The 19623-nt window shown below is 37.6% G+C and overlaps 1 protein-coding gene across 4 annotated transcripts in view; it reads left to right on the top strand.

Annotated features, from left to right (window-relative positions):
• Alg14 (ALG14 UDP-N-acetylglucosaminyltransferase subunit) overlaps positions 1–19623 on the top strand; it is a 110901-nt gene that overhangs the window by 65476 nt on the left and 25802 nt on the right. Inside the window, exons 4-5 of one of the 4 annotated variants that reach the window (XM_087213166.1) lie at positions 13453–13529; positions 16836–18870. The exons of 2 other annotated variants lie outside the window; for them this stretch is intronic. In XM_087213166.1, coding sequence (XP_087069292.1) covers positions 13453–13529; positions 16836–16974 — 216 coding nt within the window. In that variant the 3' untranslated portion in view covers positions 16975–18870. Of the gene's footprint in view, positions 1–13452; positions 13530–16835; positions 18871–19623 lie in introns of those variants that run through there. One more of the 4 variants, XM_087213167.1, reaches the window with a different exon arrangement.

Raw genomic sequence — 19623 nt, 5'->3', positions numbered from 1 at the left:
GATGGCAAGGGAATAGAAAAGCAAATTATATGAGAAACAGTTGGAAGAAGTAGGGAGATTTAGCATAAAGGAAAAAAGATTAACCAGAAAGCATTACAGAGTCACAGCCTTCAGATTGCAGAAGAGACACCACAGAATTTAGGGATTCATAATGCTCTGCCTGTTGGAGTCTCTCAGAACACGGGCCTTTGTGGGAGAGATGTAGTGTGAGCACCTCAGAGAACATGACACAAATCAAAACCAGGCCAAAATGGATGATCATCATTGCAGGCATAGAATAAGCCATATATTCCTGAAGCCATCAACAGGCTATCAGGTAGCACCTGCTTATATCATAATTCCTCTGTGCCTCTTTCCAGATTTCCCATGGTCAGTATCTTTATTCTTTGCTAACCTTGTCAAGGTTAATAACCTTCCCTTGAACGTTTTACCTCTGAAGTGCTTTCACTGGGTTCCATTGTGTTCAGGTATATGTGTGTGTGTGTGTGTGTGTGTGTGTGTGTATGTATGTGTGTGTATATATATATATATATATATATATCACTACAGTTCTCAAATCTTTCCAACCTAATATATCCTTTTTTATCACATCCTTTCATATCCTGAGACAAAATTCATAGTTAATGTAACCTGCCTTTGCACATAGTTCCAAAAATATAATGGAATGCTCTACAATTTTAATAAAGAAAAATAAAAGGAAAATGATTTGTAATCAAATATATGTTTTTCAAAATGCAGACACCCAGGCATGACCTCACAAAGACACATAATTGTAGTACATTCTGATGTAGGATCATCATTAGTAGTACAGCTACAATTCAGACTGATTCAAATGCATTGTACTGATAACTCCAACACTAAGCAATTTTGCTTCTCATGATATAATGACCTTAGTGAACAGATCATGGTAAAATTCCAAAACAAAACAAAGTATAATCATCAGTCATTTTGCATGCAGGCTTTATTTGGGGCAAATCAGTATATATGTAAAACATGCTGAGAAATTTTTGTCTTTCTGTGTAAAACAGAATTAAGTTTTAGGCTGAGACCATTGTAAATGAATGATCACCCAAAAGAATGTCAGAGGGATATTTGAAATTCAAGAGGGCAGTAGATAGTGCTTTGCTATATTAGACAGTCCCAAGTATTGCAGAATGTCCATGGCCCTGGCTCCTGTTCCCTAAGTGTGAGTAGCATCCATCAGTCACAATAACAGTCAGGAATGCTCCTGTTACTCCCCTTATATGTTGCTGCCACTGAGAGCCAGACCACTAGTACCTGATTTCCAGCAAGGTGGAACCCAATTTTGTTTCTCTTTTAATTTCCTTAGCACTTGGTTCAGGACATACTCAGTATTTCTTTTAGTTAATTTTATTGGTACACTTTAGATATACATAATGATAACATTCATCATATCAAATTTGTACTTGTACATGATATATCTTGATTCTTCTTTTTTCCCCTTTCCCTCCACACCTTTCCACCCTCTTCCCCTCCTTAGTTACAAAAGCTTTGTTTCCATTTTTCCTGCTATTCTCTTTTTTACCTTCTTTCCTTTCTCCCTTCTCCCTCCCTTGTTCCCCTTCCCATTTAAACATTTTCTTCCTATTGCACAATATCTATTATACATTTTGGCCCTTATTTAGACTTTTAGTTTTTCACACCAGAGAAATCATGCAATATTTGAACATGTGTACCCACTTTATTTCACTTAAGAGTATGGTCTCAAGGTGCATCCATTTACCTAGAATGTCTCAGGTTTAACCTTCTTTATGGCAGAGTAGTACTCCATTGTATAAAAAAAACCCTATATCCATCCATCAGTTGATGTTGGGTTGACTTGGGCTGTTTGAAAGATTTAGCTATTATAAACTGTGCCACTGTAAACATGGGTGTGCATATATCACTGTGATATGGTGCATTTAATTCTTTTAGGAAGATACCAAGACGTATCATAGCTGGGTCAAATGGAATGTCTAGTTTTAGATTTTGAGGAATCTCAACACTGATTTCCACAGTGTTTGCACCAGTCTACACTCCCAGCAACAGTGAAAAGGGTTTCTTTTTCCCCACAGCCCTGCCACCATTTTTTTTCCTGCCAGCATTTTTTATTGGTTGATTTCTTGATAATAATCATTCTTTCATTCTTGATAATAGTCACTCTGGGTTGTCTCTTCATTCTGTTAGTGGTTTCTTTTGCTATGCAAAAAGCTGTTTAATAAGGTGAGATCCCACTTATTGATTTTTTGTGATATTTCCTGTGTGATTGGGGTTTTGTTCTTTAAGCCTTTGCCTGCACCTTTATCTTCAAGAGTTCTACCTATTCTATCTTCCAGGAGATTTAGTGTTTCTGTTTTAATATTTATATCTTAGATCCATTTTGATTTTAGTTTAGTACATGGTGAAAGACATGGGTCTAGTTTTAATCTTTGGGATGTGGAAAGACAGTTTTTCTAGCACCATTTATTAAAGAGGCTGTCTTTCCTCTAGTTTGACTCCTTTGTCAAATGTAAGGTGGCTGAGTGTGTTTGGAGTTTTTTCTGCATCTTCTAATTTTTGGGTATGTGGGGGTTTTTTGTCATTTGTTTATTTGTTTGTTTGTTGCCAGTATGCTCTTCTTATCACAGAAGTTCTGTAGTATAATTTCAAGTCAGGGATTGTGATGCCCCCTGCCTTGCCTTTGTTGCCCAGAATTGCTTTTGCTATTCTAGGTCTCTTCTGGTTCCAAATGAATTTTAGGATTGTTTTCTCTAATTCTGTGAGATATGTTATTGGTATTTTGATCAGAATTGCATTAAATCTCTAAAACAATTTTGGAAGTATGGCCATTTCACTATATTGGTTCTTCCTACCTAAGAACAAGGGATATCTGCTTTGATTTTCTTTTTCAGGACACTGTAGTTTTTCATGTAAAGGTTTTTTGCTTCCTTCATTAGAGTGATTCCTAGATATTTCATTTTTTCTTGGATGCCATTATGAAAGGTATGATTTTCCTAATTTCTCTCTCAGTGAGTTTGTTATTTGTGTGCAGGAATGCTGTTGATTTTTGAGTTTGACTTTGTATCCAGCTATGCTACTGAATTAGATTATTAAATCTAGAAGTCTTTTGGTGGGGTTTTGGGGGTCTTCTATGTAGAGTATCATGTTATCTGCAAATAATGATAATTTAACTTCTTCCTTTCCTATCTTTATTCCTTTTATTTCTTTCTCTTGTCTAATTGCTGTGGCTAATGTTTCCAGAACTATATTGAGTAAGAGTGATGATAGTGGACATCCTTGTCTTGTTCCTGATTTTAGAGTGAAAGCTTTCAGTTTTTGTCCATTTAGCATGATGTTGGCTGTTAATTTGTCATAGATGGCTTTTATCAGATTGAGATAAAGACCTTCTATTTCAATTTTCTGTAGTTTTCTTTTTTTTAATATCATGAATGGGTTGACCTTTGTCAAATCCTTTTTCTGCATCTGTTGAGATGATCATGTGGTTTTTGTCCTTGGCTCTGTTAATATGGTGTATTACATTTATTGATTTGTGTATGTTGAACCATCGTTGCACATCTGGGATGAATCCTACTTGGTCATGGTGTATAATCTTCTTGGTGATTTGTTACATTCTCTTTGCCAGTATCATATTAAAGATTTTTGCATCTGTGTTCATTAGGAAGATTGGCCTATAGTTCCTTTTTGGTTGAAGATTTCTCTGGTTTTGGTATCAGGGTAATGCTTGCTTCCAGGAATGAATTTGGGAGTATTGCTTCCCTTTCGATTTCATTAAAGAGTTTGAGGTGTAGTGGCATTAGATCTTCTCTAAATTTCTTGCAGAAATCAGCAGTGAATCCATCAGGACTTGGACTTTTCTTTGTTGGTTGGTTTTTAATCACATCTTCAATTTCATTGACTGGTATTGGGTTATTTAGAATCTTTATATCATCTTTATTCAGCTTTTATTCATCTTTATTCAGCTTTTCATATGTATCTAGAAATCTGTCCATTTCTTCTGTTTTCCATCTTATTAGAAAACAGGTTCATGAAATAGGTATTAATGATGATCTGGATTTCTTCAGGATCCATTGTGCTTTCACCCTTTTCATTCTAATTGCATAGATATAAAGGTTTTTTTATAAGGTTGACTAAGAGTTTATCAGTTTTGTTTCATCTTTCAAAGAATCAACTCTTCAATTCATTGATTCTTTGTATTGTTTTCTTGGTCTCAGTTGCATTAATTTCTCCTCTAATCTTTATAATTTCCTTCTATGTATGAGCTTTGGGCTTGACTTGCTCTTCTTTTTGTAGAAGCTTGAGGTTCAACATTATTTAATTTGAGCTTGTTCTTTTTTTCTGATGTGGAAATTTACCAGTATAAATTTCCCTTGTAGGTCTGCTTTCATTGCATTTCATGAGTTACCGGTATGTTGTATTGGCATTATTGTTTAACTGTAGAAACTTAGTTTTTTCTTTAATTTTATCTGTGACCCATTGGTTGTTCAGGAGGGTGTTATTTAATTTCCATGTGTTTATGAAGTTTTTGTGGTTTCTTTTGCCATTGATTTCCAGTTTAGTTGCACTATGGCCTGATAATATGCATGGGGTAATTTCAATTCCTTTCCATTTACTTAAGATAGTATGTGGTCTATTTTGGAAAATGTCCCATGTGCAGCTGAGAAGAATGAGTATTTGATGTTGTGGGGTGGAATACTCTGTAGACATCTACGGAGTCCATTTGTTTACAGGTTTGGTCAGTTCTGCTATTTCTTTGTTGATTTTTTTTTGTCTAGTTGATCTGTTTGTGACAGTGGGGTATTGAGATACCCTCATTTCAATTGTGTTAGTGCTTATTTGATTTTTCATGTCCATTTATATTTGTTTTATATAGTTGAGTATACTGTATTTGGTGCATATACATTTATGATTATCTCATCCTCTTGGATTGTTCCCTTAACAAGAATGTAGTGACCTTCTGTATTTCTCCTGATCAGTTTTTGCTTGAAATCCACTTTGTCTACAAATAGGCTAGCTACCTCTGCTTTTTTCCAGGTTCCTGTCTTATGGAGTATTGTTTTCCATCCTTTGACTTTTAGTCTATGAATTCTTTTTTGTTAAATGTGTTCCTCATATGCAGAATATTGTTGGATCTTGTTTCTTGATCCATTCTTCCAGTCTGTTTCTTTTGACTAGTGAACTGATACCATTTATATTGATGGCTGTAACTGATATATATTGACTTATCCACATCTTCTTATTTTCCTGTTGTTGATTCCCTCTCTCCTCTGTTTAATTACTTGCCTTGCCTTGTGGATGCACTCTGTTGTGGTTCATAGAATTGTAATCTTTGTTATCTCTTTCTAAAATGTCCTTCAGAACATTTTGGAGGGCTGGTTTGGTGGTCATGAATTTCTTCAAGTGTTCTTTGTCATGGAAGTATCTTATTTCTCCATTGATTATGAAAGATAGTTTTTTGGGGTACATCAATCTAGGTTCGAGATTGTTTTCTTTTAGGGCTTGAAATACTTCATGTCAAGCTCTCCTTCACTTTAAGTTTTGTGTTGAGAAGTCTACTGTAATTCTGATGGGCTTTTCTTTATAAGTGATTTGTTTCTTTTCTCTAATAGTTTTTAATATTCTGGTCTTGTGTTGAATTTCTGGAATCCTGACTATATATGCCTTGGAGTAGATTTTTTTCTGATCATGGCTAATCAGAGTTCTATATGCCTCACTTATCTTTATGTCAAATTCTTTTTCCGTGCTTGGGAAGTTTTCTGCCATTCTGTGAACAGATTTGTTTTTTATGTCATTTGCACTATCTCATGCTTATTCATTGATTCTGTTCAATCTGAGGTTATTCCTCGCAGCATCTACCAATTACTGGACTGATTTTTTTTTTGTGGTCCATGGCTATTTTTCAGAAATCTTTCTTTTCATAATCACTAACCACAATGCTGTCTTCTAGAACTGATATTCTGCCCTCACTTTGGTTCCATTGGTTCATTCTGCTGTGTATACTTTCAGTAGATTTTCTTTTTTGGTATTGGGGATTGTACTGGGGATAGAGCCACTGAGCTATATCCCTGGCCCTCAGTAGAATTTTTAATTCCCTGGATATCTGATTGAATCTGTTTTATGGACTCCATTTATTTCCTATGCTGGGCATTCATGGTTTCCATCATTTTCCTAAGTGCTTCTACTTTTTTATCTGTTTCTTCTCTGGATTCATTAATCATCCCCTCATTATGGTCATCATCTCTAAAGCTATCAAAGAAATTATTTTTGATTTTATTTTTTTCTAAAGCCTCATTCATTTTCTTTGTTACTTCCACTGTTTCTGCTTCAGAGAGTCCAGGTGGATGACTTTTGAACTGCTCTACCTCCTTGCTCCCTGAGTTTGGCTTTGGACAGCTAGAAGGCTGGGGTTGCATCTTGCTTCTGCGTCTTCTCATTTTTAAATTTTTTATTTTATTCCTGCATTGATACTTACAAATTGTTTATGATAGGTACCTTTTTTGCTAGTATCAAGAATCCTTAGAAATTGACTACTTCTCAGAGGTGTCTTCCAGATGTAGCTGGCTTTTAGGTTTTGAGTCTTTTGCCAGATTCTACCTCTTCAATTTATGAGGGATGAGAAATTGGTTCCTATAATGGCCTACCCTCTGGTTCTTTGGCACTGATCTATAGTATTTTTTATGACCCTGAGGCAATCTCAGTCTTTGCATACAAGGAAGAACAACTGATTAGAACAATAATATCACCTTGGCTAAAGTAAGTTCAGTCAGTAATGACAGCATCAAACACAGCCTAGAAAATCACAAACTGTGGTAACTATTAATTTGTCACCTTTAACCATATAAATGGAATTTGTAGTTATGTAACAAAATCTAAAACAAATCAGAAAATTGTGTACAGTAAATATCCTCTTAATGTAGCAATTTAACCCTCAGTGGAGAAAATTTTAAAAGGTTTAGGGGAAAAAATAGAGAAATAGAAGACAAGAAAAAGATTACAAGCAAGACTGGAGACAAAAGGAGATTACACAAGCTTTGGGAACTGGTGAAGAAATAGGAGGGAGAGAAAGAAGGAGGAAAGCAAAACAAAAACAGACCAGAACAAGAACAAGAACATCAACAAAAAAACTAGAAACAATGTTCTCACTTGTATAAAAACAAGAACAATCAAGAAAAAGAGAAAAAAAACAAAGAAAAGCAGAAAAAACATGTCTACTTCAGAACATGTCTTTGCTGTCACTGGTTGACAGAGGGGGCAGACAGAGCCCAGATCCATACTGATTGACCCCAGCAAGCTAGCAGTAGAATTATAATGGTTGTGGATGATCCCAGCAAACCTGGGCCTTTAATTCCATTGAAGTTCAGGCTTCTTCTGGTTTCTGGCTGTGAGGCTGGGACCGAAGTTTTTTAATGTGCAATACTGTTGAGTGCCTTCTGCCAGCTTGAACTTGGCTGCACCTCACCCTGACACTTGGAGCCACTAGATGGAGCCAACTTGCAGCTGCTTTGAGTACTGACTTCATTTGGCCCTTTTCCAAAATGGCTACCAGCCAATCACCCTCTCCTAGGGTGGAAGTGCCTGAACCCAAATAACTCATCAGCTACTGCAGTACACAGTATCCACTGCCGATTCCATTGGTGCGTTTCTTCAAGGAGGTCTCTGGGGTCACCAGTAGTCACTGTGCCTCTACAGTTTCAAGCTGTCCCTCCCGCACCATGAGACATGGCTCAAGGAGAAAGCACTGCTTGCTACCTCCCTCTTCTGCATTGTGATCCCTCTCTTTGCTCCCTCCATTGGCTCTAATTCTTGCTTCAGATCCTTGCTGGGTCTTAGGGATCCACTTCCCTCCTCTTTTTCTTCCTCATGTTGCTATAGTCCAGTGTCTGAATTCCAAATATTAGAGAGGCTGTTTCTCACCATCTTCCCAGAAGTCTCACTGTTTATTAAAGTAGGAAATTCAATAGAAAGGGTTTCCAGATGTTCCTTAAGTAACTGAAACTTGATTTTCCAAAACTGAACTAAGGTATGATCTTCCTGTTCCCTACCCCTGTTCTCAATCTGTTTACCTCCTCAGTTCTTCATCTTAAACTGTATTAGTTGTTAGGTATGTTGGCAAAGACCTGTAGTTCTAATACTAGGGAAGATGAGGCAGGAGGATTGAGAGTTTAAGGCCAGCCTGGATTGTATAGTGAGTTCAAGACTGGCCTGCATTACATAGTTAGACCCTATGTTAAACAAATAAAAAGCTATATAATAGTTTGAAAAGCTAGCAGCCCACCACCCACGTCCAGTAGGTCACTAGACTGTTTTCTTTTTATTTTATTGTATTGGTACAATTTAGGTATACAATATAACGATATTCATCATTGGAAATTTGCACCTTTACATAATCTCTCTTGTTTCTTATTATTTTTCCCCCTTCCCTTGCCCTCCCTTCAACCACTCCATCCCTCCCTACTTACAAAGACTTTGTTTCCATTTTCTCATATTAATTCCATTCCTTTCTTTCCTTTCCCTGACCCCTCCTACTTCCCCTTCTGCTTTGCCCCTTTTCTTCCTATTTCACATTATCTATTAAAACATTTAGTCCTTATTTACACTTTCAGTTTCTCACACTAGAGAAACTATTCAGTATTTACACATGTGTGTCCTGTTTATTTCACTTAAGAGTATCGCCTCAATGTGCATCCATTTAGCTATAAATGTCTCTAATTTCTCATTTTTTATGGCTGAGTAGTACTCCATTTTATAAAAAAACCCGTATTTTCTTTATCCAGTCTCCAACTGATGGGCATTTGGGCTGTTTCCAAGTTTTAGCTATTACAAATTGTACTGCTGTGAACATGGGTGCACATATATCACTGTGGTATGATTCTTTTAATTCTTTGGGGAAGATCCCCAGCAGTGGAATAGCGGGGTCAAATGGGACTTCCAGTCCTAGTTCTTTGAGGTATCTCCATACTGATTTCCACAGTGGTTGCACCAGTCTACACTCCCACCAGCAGTGGAGCACGGTTCCTCTTTCCCCACAGCCCCGCCAGCATTTGTTATTGGTTGATTTCATGATAGCAGCCATTCTTTCTGGAGTGAGGTAGAATCTCAGCATTGTTTTCATCTGCATCTCTCGAATGACCAGTGAGGTTGAACCCTTTTTCATGTATTTATTTGCTATTTGTACTTCTTTGTCTGAGAAATGTCTGTTCATTTCAGATGCGCATTTTCAGATTGGGTCTTTAAATTTGGGAGGTCTGATCTTCTTAAATTCTTTATAGATTCGAGATAGTAGACCTTTGTCTGAGGAAGAGCAGGTGAAGATTTTCTCCCACATTGTGGATTGTCTCTTCACACTGTTGGTGATTTCTCTTTCTGTGCAGAAGCTTTTTAATAAGAAGAGATCCCACTTGTTGATAGTTTGTGCTAGTTCACGGGCAACTGAGGTTTTGTTCATAAAATCTTTTCCTACACCGATGTCTTCAAGAGTTCTACCTAACCTCTGTACCAGACGATTCACTGTGTCTATTTTAATATTTAGCTCCTTAATCCATTTAAATGTTACTTTAGTGCATGGTGAGAGATATAGGTCTAGTTTTAATCTTTGGCAAGTTGAAACCCAATTTTTCCAGCACCATTTGTTAAAGAGGCTATCTTTCCTCCAGCGAGGGTGTTTGGCTCCTTTGTCAAAGATGAGGTGGCTGAGAGTGTCTGGAGTTGTTTTGGTATCTTCTAATCTGTTCCACTGGTCCTCAGGTCTGTTTCTTTGCCAGTACCATGCTGTTTTTATCACAGTGGCTTTGTAGTAGAGTTTCAAGTTGGGGATTGTGATACCCCCTGCCATATCTCTGTTACCTAGAATTGCTTTTGCTATCCTGGGTATTTTCTTGTTCCAAATGAATTTTTGGATTGTTTTGTCAAGGTCCATGAAGTATGCTGCTGGAATTTCAATAGGAATTGCACTGAATCTATATAGCAGTTTTGGAAGTATGGCCATTTTCACTATATTGATCCTTCCTACCCAGGAACAGGGGATGTCTTTCCATTTTCTGATATCATCTTCAATCTTTCGTTTCAGAGTGCTATAGTTTTCAGAGAAGAGGTCTTTGATTTCTTTTGTTAGGTTGATTCCTAGGTATTTCACTTTTTTGGATGCTATTGTGAAAGTAATTGTTTGCCCTATTTCTCTCTCAGTGAGTCTGTTATTCATATAGAGGAAAGCTATTGATTTTTGTGTATTGACCTTGTATCCAGCTACACTGCTGAATTTGGTTACTAAGTCTAGAAGACTTTTGATGGCGTTCTTGGTGTCTTCTATATAGAGTATCATGTCATCTGCAAATAATGACAATTTGATTTCTTCATTTCCTATCTTTATTCCTTTCATTTCTTTCTCTCGTCTAATTGCTGTGGCTAATGTTTTCAAAACTATACTATTGCACAAGAGTGGTGATAGTGGACATCCTTGTCTTGTTCCTGATTTTAGTGTGAAGGATTTCAGTTTTTGACCATTTAATATGATATTGGCTGTTGGTTTTTCATAGATGGCTTCTATCAGTTTGAGATAGAGACCATCTATTCCAATTTTTTGTAGGGTTTTTATCATAAATGCATGTTGGATTTTGTCAAATGCTTTTTCTGCATCTATTGAGATAATCATATGGATTTTGTCCTTGGCTGTATTGATATAGTGTATTACATTGATTGATTTGTGTATGTTAAACCATCCCTACATCCCTGGGATGAATCCTACTTGGTCAGGGTGTATGATCTTCTTGATGATTTTCTGCATTCTATTTGCCAGTATCTTATTAAGGATTTTTGCATCAGTGTTCATTAGTGAGATTGGCCTATAGTTCTCTTTTTCGATTGGGTTTTTCTCTGCTTTGGGGATCAAAGTGATGCCTCCTTCCAGGAATGAATTCAGGAGTACTGCTTCCCTTTCAATTTCATTGAAGAGTTTAAACAGTAGTGGCAGTAATTCCTCTCTAAATGTCTTGTAGAATTCAGCAGTGAAGCCATCAGGACCTGGGCTTTTCTTAGTTGGTAAGTTTTTTATTATGTTTTCAATTTCATTGGTTGATATTGGGTCATTTAGAATTTTTAGGTCTTCTTCGTTCAACTTTGGTAATTCATATGTATCTAGGAATCTGTCCATTTCTTCTGTTTTCCATCTTATTGGCGTATAGGTTCTTTTTTTTTTTTTTTGGTACCAGGGATCGAACTCGGGTCCTTGTGCTTGCGCAGCAGGCAGCGAAACCACTGAGCTAAATACCCAGCCCCTAGGTTCTTGAAGTAGGTATTGATAATCCTCTGCATTTCTGCTGCGTCCATTGTAATTTTACCTTTTTCATTCCTAATTGCATGGATTTGGGCCTTTTCTTTCCTTTTTCTGATAAGGTTGGCTAAGGGTTTGTCAATTTTGTTGATTCTTTCAAAGAACCAACTCTTGGATTCATTAATTTTTTGTATCTTTCTCTTAGTCTCCATTGAATTGATTTCTGCTCTGATCTTTATAATTTCCTCCCTTGTATGAGCTTTGGGGTTGTCCTGTTCTTTTTCTAGAAGCTTGAGGTTCAGCATCAGGTTGTTTAATTGGGCTCGTTCTGTTTTCCTAATATGCGTATTCACTGCTATGAATTTCCCTCATAAGACTGCTTTCATTGTGTCCCATAGATTCCGATATGTTGTATTGTCATTGTCATTTAATTGAAGGAACTGTCTGATTTCTTCTTTAATTTCCTCTGTGACCCATTGATTATTCAGAAGTGTGTTGTTCAATTTCCATGTGTTTATGAAATTTTTGTGGTTTCTTTTGCTATTGATCTCCAATTTCACTGTACTATGGTCTGATAATATACAGGGGATAACTTCAGTTCCTTTGCACTTACTTAAATATGTTCTATGAGTGAATGTGTGGTCTATTTTTGAGAATGACCCATGTGCAGCTGAGAAGAATGTGTATTCTGATTTTGTGAGGTGGAACACTCTGTAAACATCTGTTAAGTTCATTTGTTCAAGAGTTCAATTGAGTTCTAGGATTTCATTACTTATTTTTTGTCTAATTGATCTATGTATTTGTGATAGTGGGGTATTGAGGTCCCCCACTACTATTGTGTTAGTACATATATGACTTTTCATGTCCTTTAGTATTTGTTTTATATAGTTGGGCACACTAGTGTTTGGTGCATATATATTTATGATCATCATCTCTTCCTGTTAGATTGTTAAGGATACAGTGTCCTTCTTTGTCTCTCTTAATCAGTGTTGGTTTGAAATCCACTTGATCTGCAAAGAGGATAGCTCCTCCTGCTTTTTTTCGGGTTCCTGTTGCATGGAGTATTGTTTTCCACCCTTTACCTTTCAATCTCTGAGTTTCTTTTTGAATTAAGTGTGTTTTTTGTATGCAGCATATTGTTGGATCTTGCTTCTTGACCCATTCTGCCAGTCTATTTCTTTTGATTGGTGAATTGAGACCATTAACATTGATGGTTATAACTGATACATATTGACTTATCATTGTCATGACTTTTTCTTTTTGTTGGATTCTCCCCCTTTACATTTAATTTCTTGTCATGCCTGATGGATTCATTCTGCTGTGCTTCCTGGGGTTGTGATCCTCAATGTCTGTTCCTAGGCTATTGTGTAAAATTCTTTGGAGTGCTGGTTTGGTATTCATGAAGTTCCTCAGATCCTCTTTGTCATGAAAGTATCTTATTTCTCCATCAATTTTGAAACATAGTTTTGCAGGGTACATCAATCTGGGCTGGAGGCTGTTTTCCTTTAGGGCTTGGAATATGTCACTCCAAGCTCTTCTTGCCTTGATGGTTTGTGTTGAGAAGTCTGCTGTGATTCTGATGGGCTTTCCTTTGTATGTGATTTGTTTCTTTTCTCTAACTACTTGTAGAACTTTGTTCTTCTGTTGGGTTTCTGGAATCTTAACAATTATATCGTTATATGTAGTTTTTTTTTTTGATCATGGCTATTTGGAGTTCTATATGCCTCACTTATCTGTATGTCAAGTTCTTTTCCCCTGCTTGGGAAGTTTTCTGCCATTACTTTTGTGGATAGTTTTTTTATGTCATCTGCACTCTCTCCTATTTCTTTGTTGACTCCAAGCAGTCTTATGTTGTTCCTCTTTGCATCATCTAGTAGCTGCTGGATTGATTTCTCATGGTCCCTTACAATTTTGAAGCCATTTTTCTCTTCCTGGTCACTAATTGCAATCTTATCTTCCATATCTGAAATTCTGTCCTCACATTGGCTCATTCTGCTATGTAAACTTTCAGTGAAATTTTTAACCTCTAGGAAATCTGTTTGTATCTATTTTATGGATTCCATTTGTTTCTTGTGTTGAAATTCCATCATGTTCCTCAGCTCCTCTCTAGATTTATTAATCATGTCTTGCACTATGAGCACAATCTCTACTGTTATCTGAGAGATTATTTCTGATTTCATTTTTTCCAGATCCTTTTGTTGCCAGTTCAGGGAGACCAGGTGGTTGAGTATCAGAGTGTTCCATCTCATTTCCCTTCGGGGTTGCTGTAAGTGATCTAGAAGTCTGGTTCTGAGACTTGTTTGCATGTCTTCTCATTTCGATGGGGGGTGGGTATGCTGTTGGCACTGGTGCGCCTCACCTCCTTTGTGCTGGGAGAGGTTGAACAGCAGCCCGGAGGCCCCTTCCTCTGGTCTGGGAGCAGTGTAATGGCAGCCCAGAAGCCCCTTCCTCTGGGCTGGGAGTGGTGGAATGATGGCCAGGAAGCCCCTTTGGGCTGGGAGCGGTGGAAAGGTGGCCTGGAAGTCCCTTCCTCTGGACTGATGATGGGAAAGGAGGAAAAGAGATGACAGATAGCTACTTGAAATGAGTGGAGAGGATTTGAAAGTGAATTGCTCCTAGGCCCTGGCCACCGACAATTTTTATAAGGTTTCTTCCAACTAGACCATTTTCCTTCTGGCTTAGAAACCTTCCCTGAGTCTGGCCTCCTCTGTTCTCCTGCTCCAGCCTCCCTTTTTAACTTCACCTAGGCTGTCTAGCTGGCCTTGTTGCCCTGCTTCCACCGAACACACCAAACTCTGAACATTCTATAGACACAATAATCCCTCCAGACTTTGGTACATGCATGCAGTATGCCTAGAACAGTGATCGGGAGTCTTTTTTTTTTTTTGGTACTGGGGATTGAACTTGGGTCCTTGTGCTTGTGGGGCAGGCACTGAAACCACTGAGCTAAATCCCCGGCCCAATTGGGAGTCTTTTAGAGCTTTCAATGATACAAACAGCCCACTGAGGCATGTGTGCCATAGGTTCACCACCACTGGCCTAGAGTAACTTGCTTTTTTCATTTGACAAAAACCTCCTCCTTAAATGTCTCTTCCTCTAAGAGGTCTTCCCAGGCTTGATTACTCAGTGTGCTTCTGTTCATATCCTTGTCCTGGCATTTATTTAAACTTCATTTCTTCATGTGTCTGTGGTCTTTCTTAGACCGAGAGTTTTTTGAGTAGAGGTTCATTACTCTGGTATGGAGTCAATGATTAGAATTTTAATCCTATATAATTTAGTAATTCTGTGGTCCTTGGGCACAGTCCTTTATTTCTTGGAATCACAATTTTCTTCTCTATATAATGAGAATAACACTAAGCACATCGTGAAGACATTAAGGACTAAGTAAAGTTCTTACAAGTTGTTTAAAGGAAAACTTTATATGTTAATGATTGTTTTTAGCTTTATATCTCTCTAGCATCACAGTAAGCATAGTAGAGAAGGTACTTGCTAGCTGATTATGAAGGAAAGAAGGATCCTGATATTGTCAAATTCTGATATTTTATGATTTAGTCACAAAAAACAGATGTTATATTTGCAAATTATACCAAATTTTATTGTAAATAAAGTTGTTTGTGAAAAAGGTGATCTATTTTCCCATTTAACTCTTTTGGTACATTAAAAGGCATTCATTCTTAAAAAAAAAAAAAAAGGCATTCATTCTTAAACATTAATATAAAAACACCTGTGGACCTTTAAAGTCTGTGCCCACTGTGGAGAACTATCTGCCTGGAACCGTCTGTGTTTTGGATTTTGAATGTGTCTTCCCAAATGGGAATTGTGGAGAGTGCACCTTTCTCATCTCTGTCTGGGATGGTGAAGAGCAACTCGCTTGTAGTGGTATTGAGCCGATCCCAGGAACCTTCCTGCAGTTCAGCCACTTTCAGTTGAAAATTTATATTTGTATTTAATCTGTCTCAATTGTTAACTTGCTTTAAAAAAGTATCTGTTTTATGTATTTTAAGTGCTATTTGCAAGTTACCACTGAATGCTAATTTTTAAAAACTTCCATAGTTAATACTCTGCTAAATGTTTAAAGCCTGACATTTAATCTGGGTGAACTGGAATGCTCTGATTTCACCGTTTGCTGTAGTAAATGTCACTCTAAACATTGTTGCTTTCACTCACACTTAAGTGCTTTCATCACAGTGGGTACAGTGTGTCAGAGAATTCTTTGTGTGCCACTCTAGTAAGGGGAAAAAAGGACTAAGCCCGGCCTTTAAACAAGGCAAAAAAAGAAAAAACCCAAACTGCTTGGAAGGCAAAGACGACTCTGTTTTTATGTGGTGTTTGTGAGCATACAATCCTGTGTTCTACCCAATTCTCTTTAAAAGCAACTGTATTGCATCAGTTATAACTTGAGTCTTACTGAACTCATACATAGATGCCAAACAGCTTCCCCTTGTTTTGTGACTGAGATGGGGAAGGGGTAGTAGATACCACCATTACTTTACTTTAACTTTCGCCTGGAGGAGGAGTCTTCTCATTTGGCTCCCCATACTGTTTTCAAGCAGGGTGTTTATTTCGAGGGCTACTGGAAACAGACCAATTCTCATATTATATCATTTTGACATGAAATAGAAAAATTAATTTGTGATTGTTTTAATAACAAGTGATTTATTTCTGTTCTATAATCCACTTTTCTTTAAATTCTTTTTTTGGACATATTCTTTGCTTGTCAGCCTTTTGTGTCCGGGGATTTTTATGTTTACTCTTCTTTTTCTTGTCTTCTTCCTGTTTCCCAACTCTCTAGGTCCCTTTTGGGCCCTCAGCCTCCTTTTCTTGGTCCTCAGTACCTTGTCTGCCCCTTTTGTGCTCACCTAGTCAGTCCCATGCTTGATTGCTTGCCTCTCTTTCTCCTCCCTTGTGTGCTGCCTGCTGCTTTAGGGCCATTTTTACTACTTTTCCACATCTTCTCGGTCCTCCTCATGCAGCTCATGGTATAGCTGACCACAAGCTGACATGCTGAGCTCATCCCACATCACTGTTGTAACACAAACAGATTATCAGCAAAGTTCGTAGGTTGAGCTCCAGGTTCTATTTTGGGTAGTTAATGCCTATACCAACCAATGTTTTCAGGTTCCTGGCAGCCATACTGAAACATGAATTTGAAGCCTGGAAATAGAATAACATACAAGAAGCCCTAAGCCATGAGAGGTATAGCTTAGTAGCAGAATATTTGCCTAGCATGCATACAAGAAGCACTGAAGTGAAATTTTAGAAAACCATCAGCTAGCTATTTCATTACACATAGATTCAAGTCCCTACTTTGTTACTTGTTAGCTGTGTGGTCCTGAACAAATTAGTTCATTCACTTAACAGATGTTTATCATATGCTTATATTTGTGCCTAGTATTTGGCTTGTAGGAAAAGCTGTTAGCCCTCTGTCTTCCTCTCTTATATTCACAACCAATTCAGAAATAAGATGTGAAAATCAAATTATTACCTTTATCAACCAATAAAAACTGGATTGGAGGATGTGGCTTATATATGCAGCTATCATGGGCTTACTTATTCTTCTTTCCTAAAGTAGACTGCAGGCTGCTTTTGATCTCTGTTCAGCACTCCAGGATGTAGAGGATGAATACATATTGAAGACAGATGAGCTAAAGAGAAAAGGGAGAAATAGCTCATGGGGGCTGGCTGAGCTGAATACCCTCAATCTGTCCTAAGCCCCATTGATCAGGTAAGCCCTGCTTTTCCCCTAGGGAAAAACAAACTGAGAAAGTCAAGAGGAGACTCCATTCTTCCCACCTGGAACCTGGAAATTCTCTTTATTCCAGGGAAACAGGAACTCCAAGCATGATACTTAACTAGTAATTACCATGGTAAGCAAAGTAAATATTGTTAGCGTATTCTCCTAACTGTAAAATACGGATAATTTTAGCTACCATCTATTATGGCTGAGTGAACTGATACTGTACAAAGAACATATGTGTTAACTGCCATTGTTTGGTCATGACTCACCTGAGCGAGAATCAGCCATTCAGGAGGCCTCGTATATCTTTGTTACACTCTCTTCCTTGTCTCTTATTGAACCTCCAATTTGATCATTTCCCCTTCCTCACTCCTGTTTCTTTTCTGTTTTCTTTTTTTTTTTTAATGTGGGAATAATGGTCCTAAAGCTTTTGATTGCCAGTAAGTATGAGTTGAATTAATCCTGGCTTATGGCTCCCGAATCATTAATTTGGACAAAGAAAGCTTTTGGAACAATTAAGTCCTCTTTAGAACTACAAAACTGGTTATGCCTGAATGGTTACCAAAGTACAGTATGTGGCTATAAGTAGATACTACTATGTGAGAAATATTTTTTGATTCCTCAAATTTATTGTCATATTAAATTGAATGATACTTATTTAGTTTTTCTATCACATAGAAAATAACTTGGGTGATACTGAAACAACAATAATGAAGAACAACAATAGATGTATACAGGGGTTTTTTTGTTTTGTTTTGGTACTGGGGATCAAACTTGGGACCTTGCGCTTGTGAGTCAGGCAGCGGAACCACTGAGCTAAGTCCCCAGCCCGACAATAGAGATAGCTTTAGGAAAGAATGTTTAATCCAGGGTGTTTAGGCCTTATTTTGAAGACAACAGAAGCCATTGAAGTCAAGTAAAAACACAATCAGATGTATCTTTGGAAAAAGTCACGTGGCAGCGCTGTTGAGTGTGAAACAGAGGAGGGAATGAGGCTGTGACTGTTGATAGGAGGCTTAGGTAAACCAGATCAGAGAGGAGATGGTCCATGCCTGGTATGGATGAAAATCAGAGCCCAGATTTGGGAGATTTTCAGAGTAGAATAGATAAGGTTGGGTCGAGAAGGGAAAGTGAGAAATTAATCAGATAGTAGGCCTGTTGCCTAAGATTAAAGATTTCAAATGACAGTGCGGCCAGAGGCCCATACCTAGCATCATAGAGGGTTGCCATAGAGAATCCAGTCTGGGAAAGATGGTTGGAGCTGAAGGAGAGATGGACTTGACTAGTAAGAAGAATTGAACCAGTCCCCCAGAGTTAGCTGGTAAGGGAATTCCTAGTAGGGTAAAGCTTCCTGGGAATGGTGTCATGCAGACATTTGCCTTTCACTGACTGGGAGACAGGAAGATGGGGAGAAAAAAGGAGAGAGAGAGTTGGAAAAAAGAAGTCATTGTGTAGGGAAAATTGGGGGGCTACTTGCTTTCAAGAACACTGGCATGTTGTAGACTCTCCTGTCTCATGTATAATTATATCAAACTATTCAAATAAAGCACATGAAGCCCCATTTTACACCACCCCCCGTACCAGGGATGGAACTCAGGACCTTGTGCTTGCCAGGCAGGCACAGTGCCACTAAGCTACATCCCCCGGCAAGCCCTGTTTTATTTTATTTATTTATTTATTTTTTGGATACTGGGGATCGAACTCAGGTCCTTACACTTGCAAGGCAGCCAGTGGAACCACTGAGTTAAATCCCTGGCCCTATTTTAGTTTTCAAAAAGAAAAAATAATAATAAAAGTACAAACTCAATTGGATACCATTTGGATACTTAGCTAGAGATTTTTTGTGTGTGGGCTATATCTTTATTTTCTTTGAATTCTTAAAATTGCATTCTTCTTTTGCCTTAAATTGCCTGGGGTTGAGAGAATTTGATCCTTGGAATGAGCTCTCTCTGTGTCTGTTTTTATAGGATATTATAAAATCTTTTCTTTTTAAAATCAAAATTCTAAAATCAGAGAACAGAAGGTTAGTGAATACTCTTTCCTGTAGGGTGGAAGGTGAAGGAAAAGAAAAAGATTGTATGGCTTTAGAATAGTCCTTTCTTCTCTTACCCTTTCCTGTCTGTATATTGTCTCCAAGTTTTTATTCGCTGGACTTAACACTCGGTGCCCCTTGTAGCAGAGACTCATTGGGCATATCAATGTTGAGTATATACTTCTAAATGGCTTTTTTTTTTTAATGTACTGGGAATTGAACCCAAGTTCTTCAAACTGAGCTATATCTCCAGCTCTTTTATTTTGAGTTAGGGGCCTGCTAAGTCGATAAATTGCTTAAGCTGGGCTTGAAACTTGTAATCCTCCAAGAGTGCTGAAATTACAAGTGTGCAACACCAAACCTGGCTACTTTTAAGTTTTTATAAGTAGTTTCATAAAACTGAAAAACTGTTTTCTCCATTTGTTTAAAGATAAAAGTTCTTCCTTCCATTTCATAGTTTCTAGAGACTCAGAATTGGAGCATGGAGTATTTAACTAATGGCATGGTATAAAAGCTTTTTGGGAGAATGTAAACTAGTACAGCCACTATGGAAATCAGTATGGAGATTCCTCAAAAAAGTAAAAATAGAAA

This window comes from Heterocephalus glaber, unplaced genomic scaffold (genome assembly GCF_053883595.1).
Source record: "Heterocephalus glaber isolate CG9 unplaced genomic scaffold, H.glaber_assembly_v1.0 deba00001442, whole genome shotgun sequence".
Lineage (NCBI taxonomy): Eukaryota > Metazoa > Chordata > Mammalia > Rodentia > Bathyergidae > Heterocephalus > Heterocephalus glaber.
Note: the sequence above shows the minus strand (reverse complement) of the source record. Positions and strands in the feature narration are given on the sequence as shown.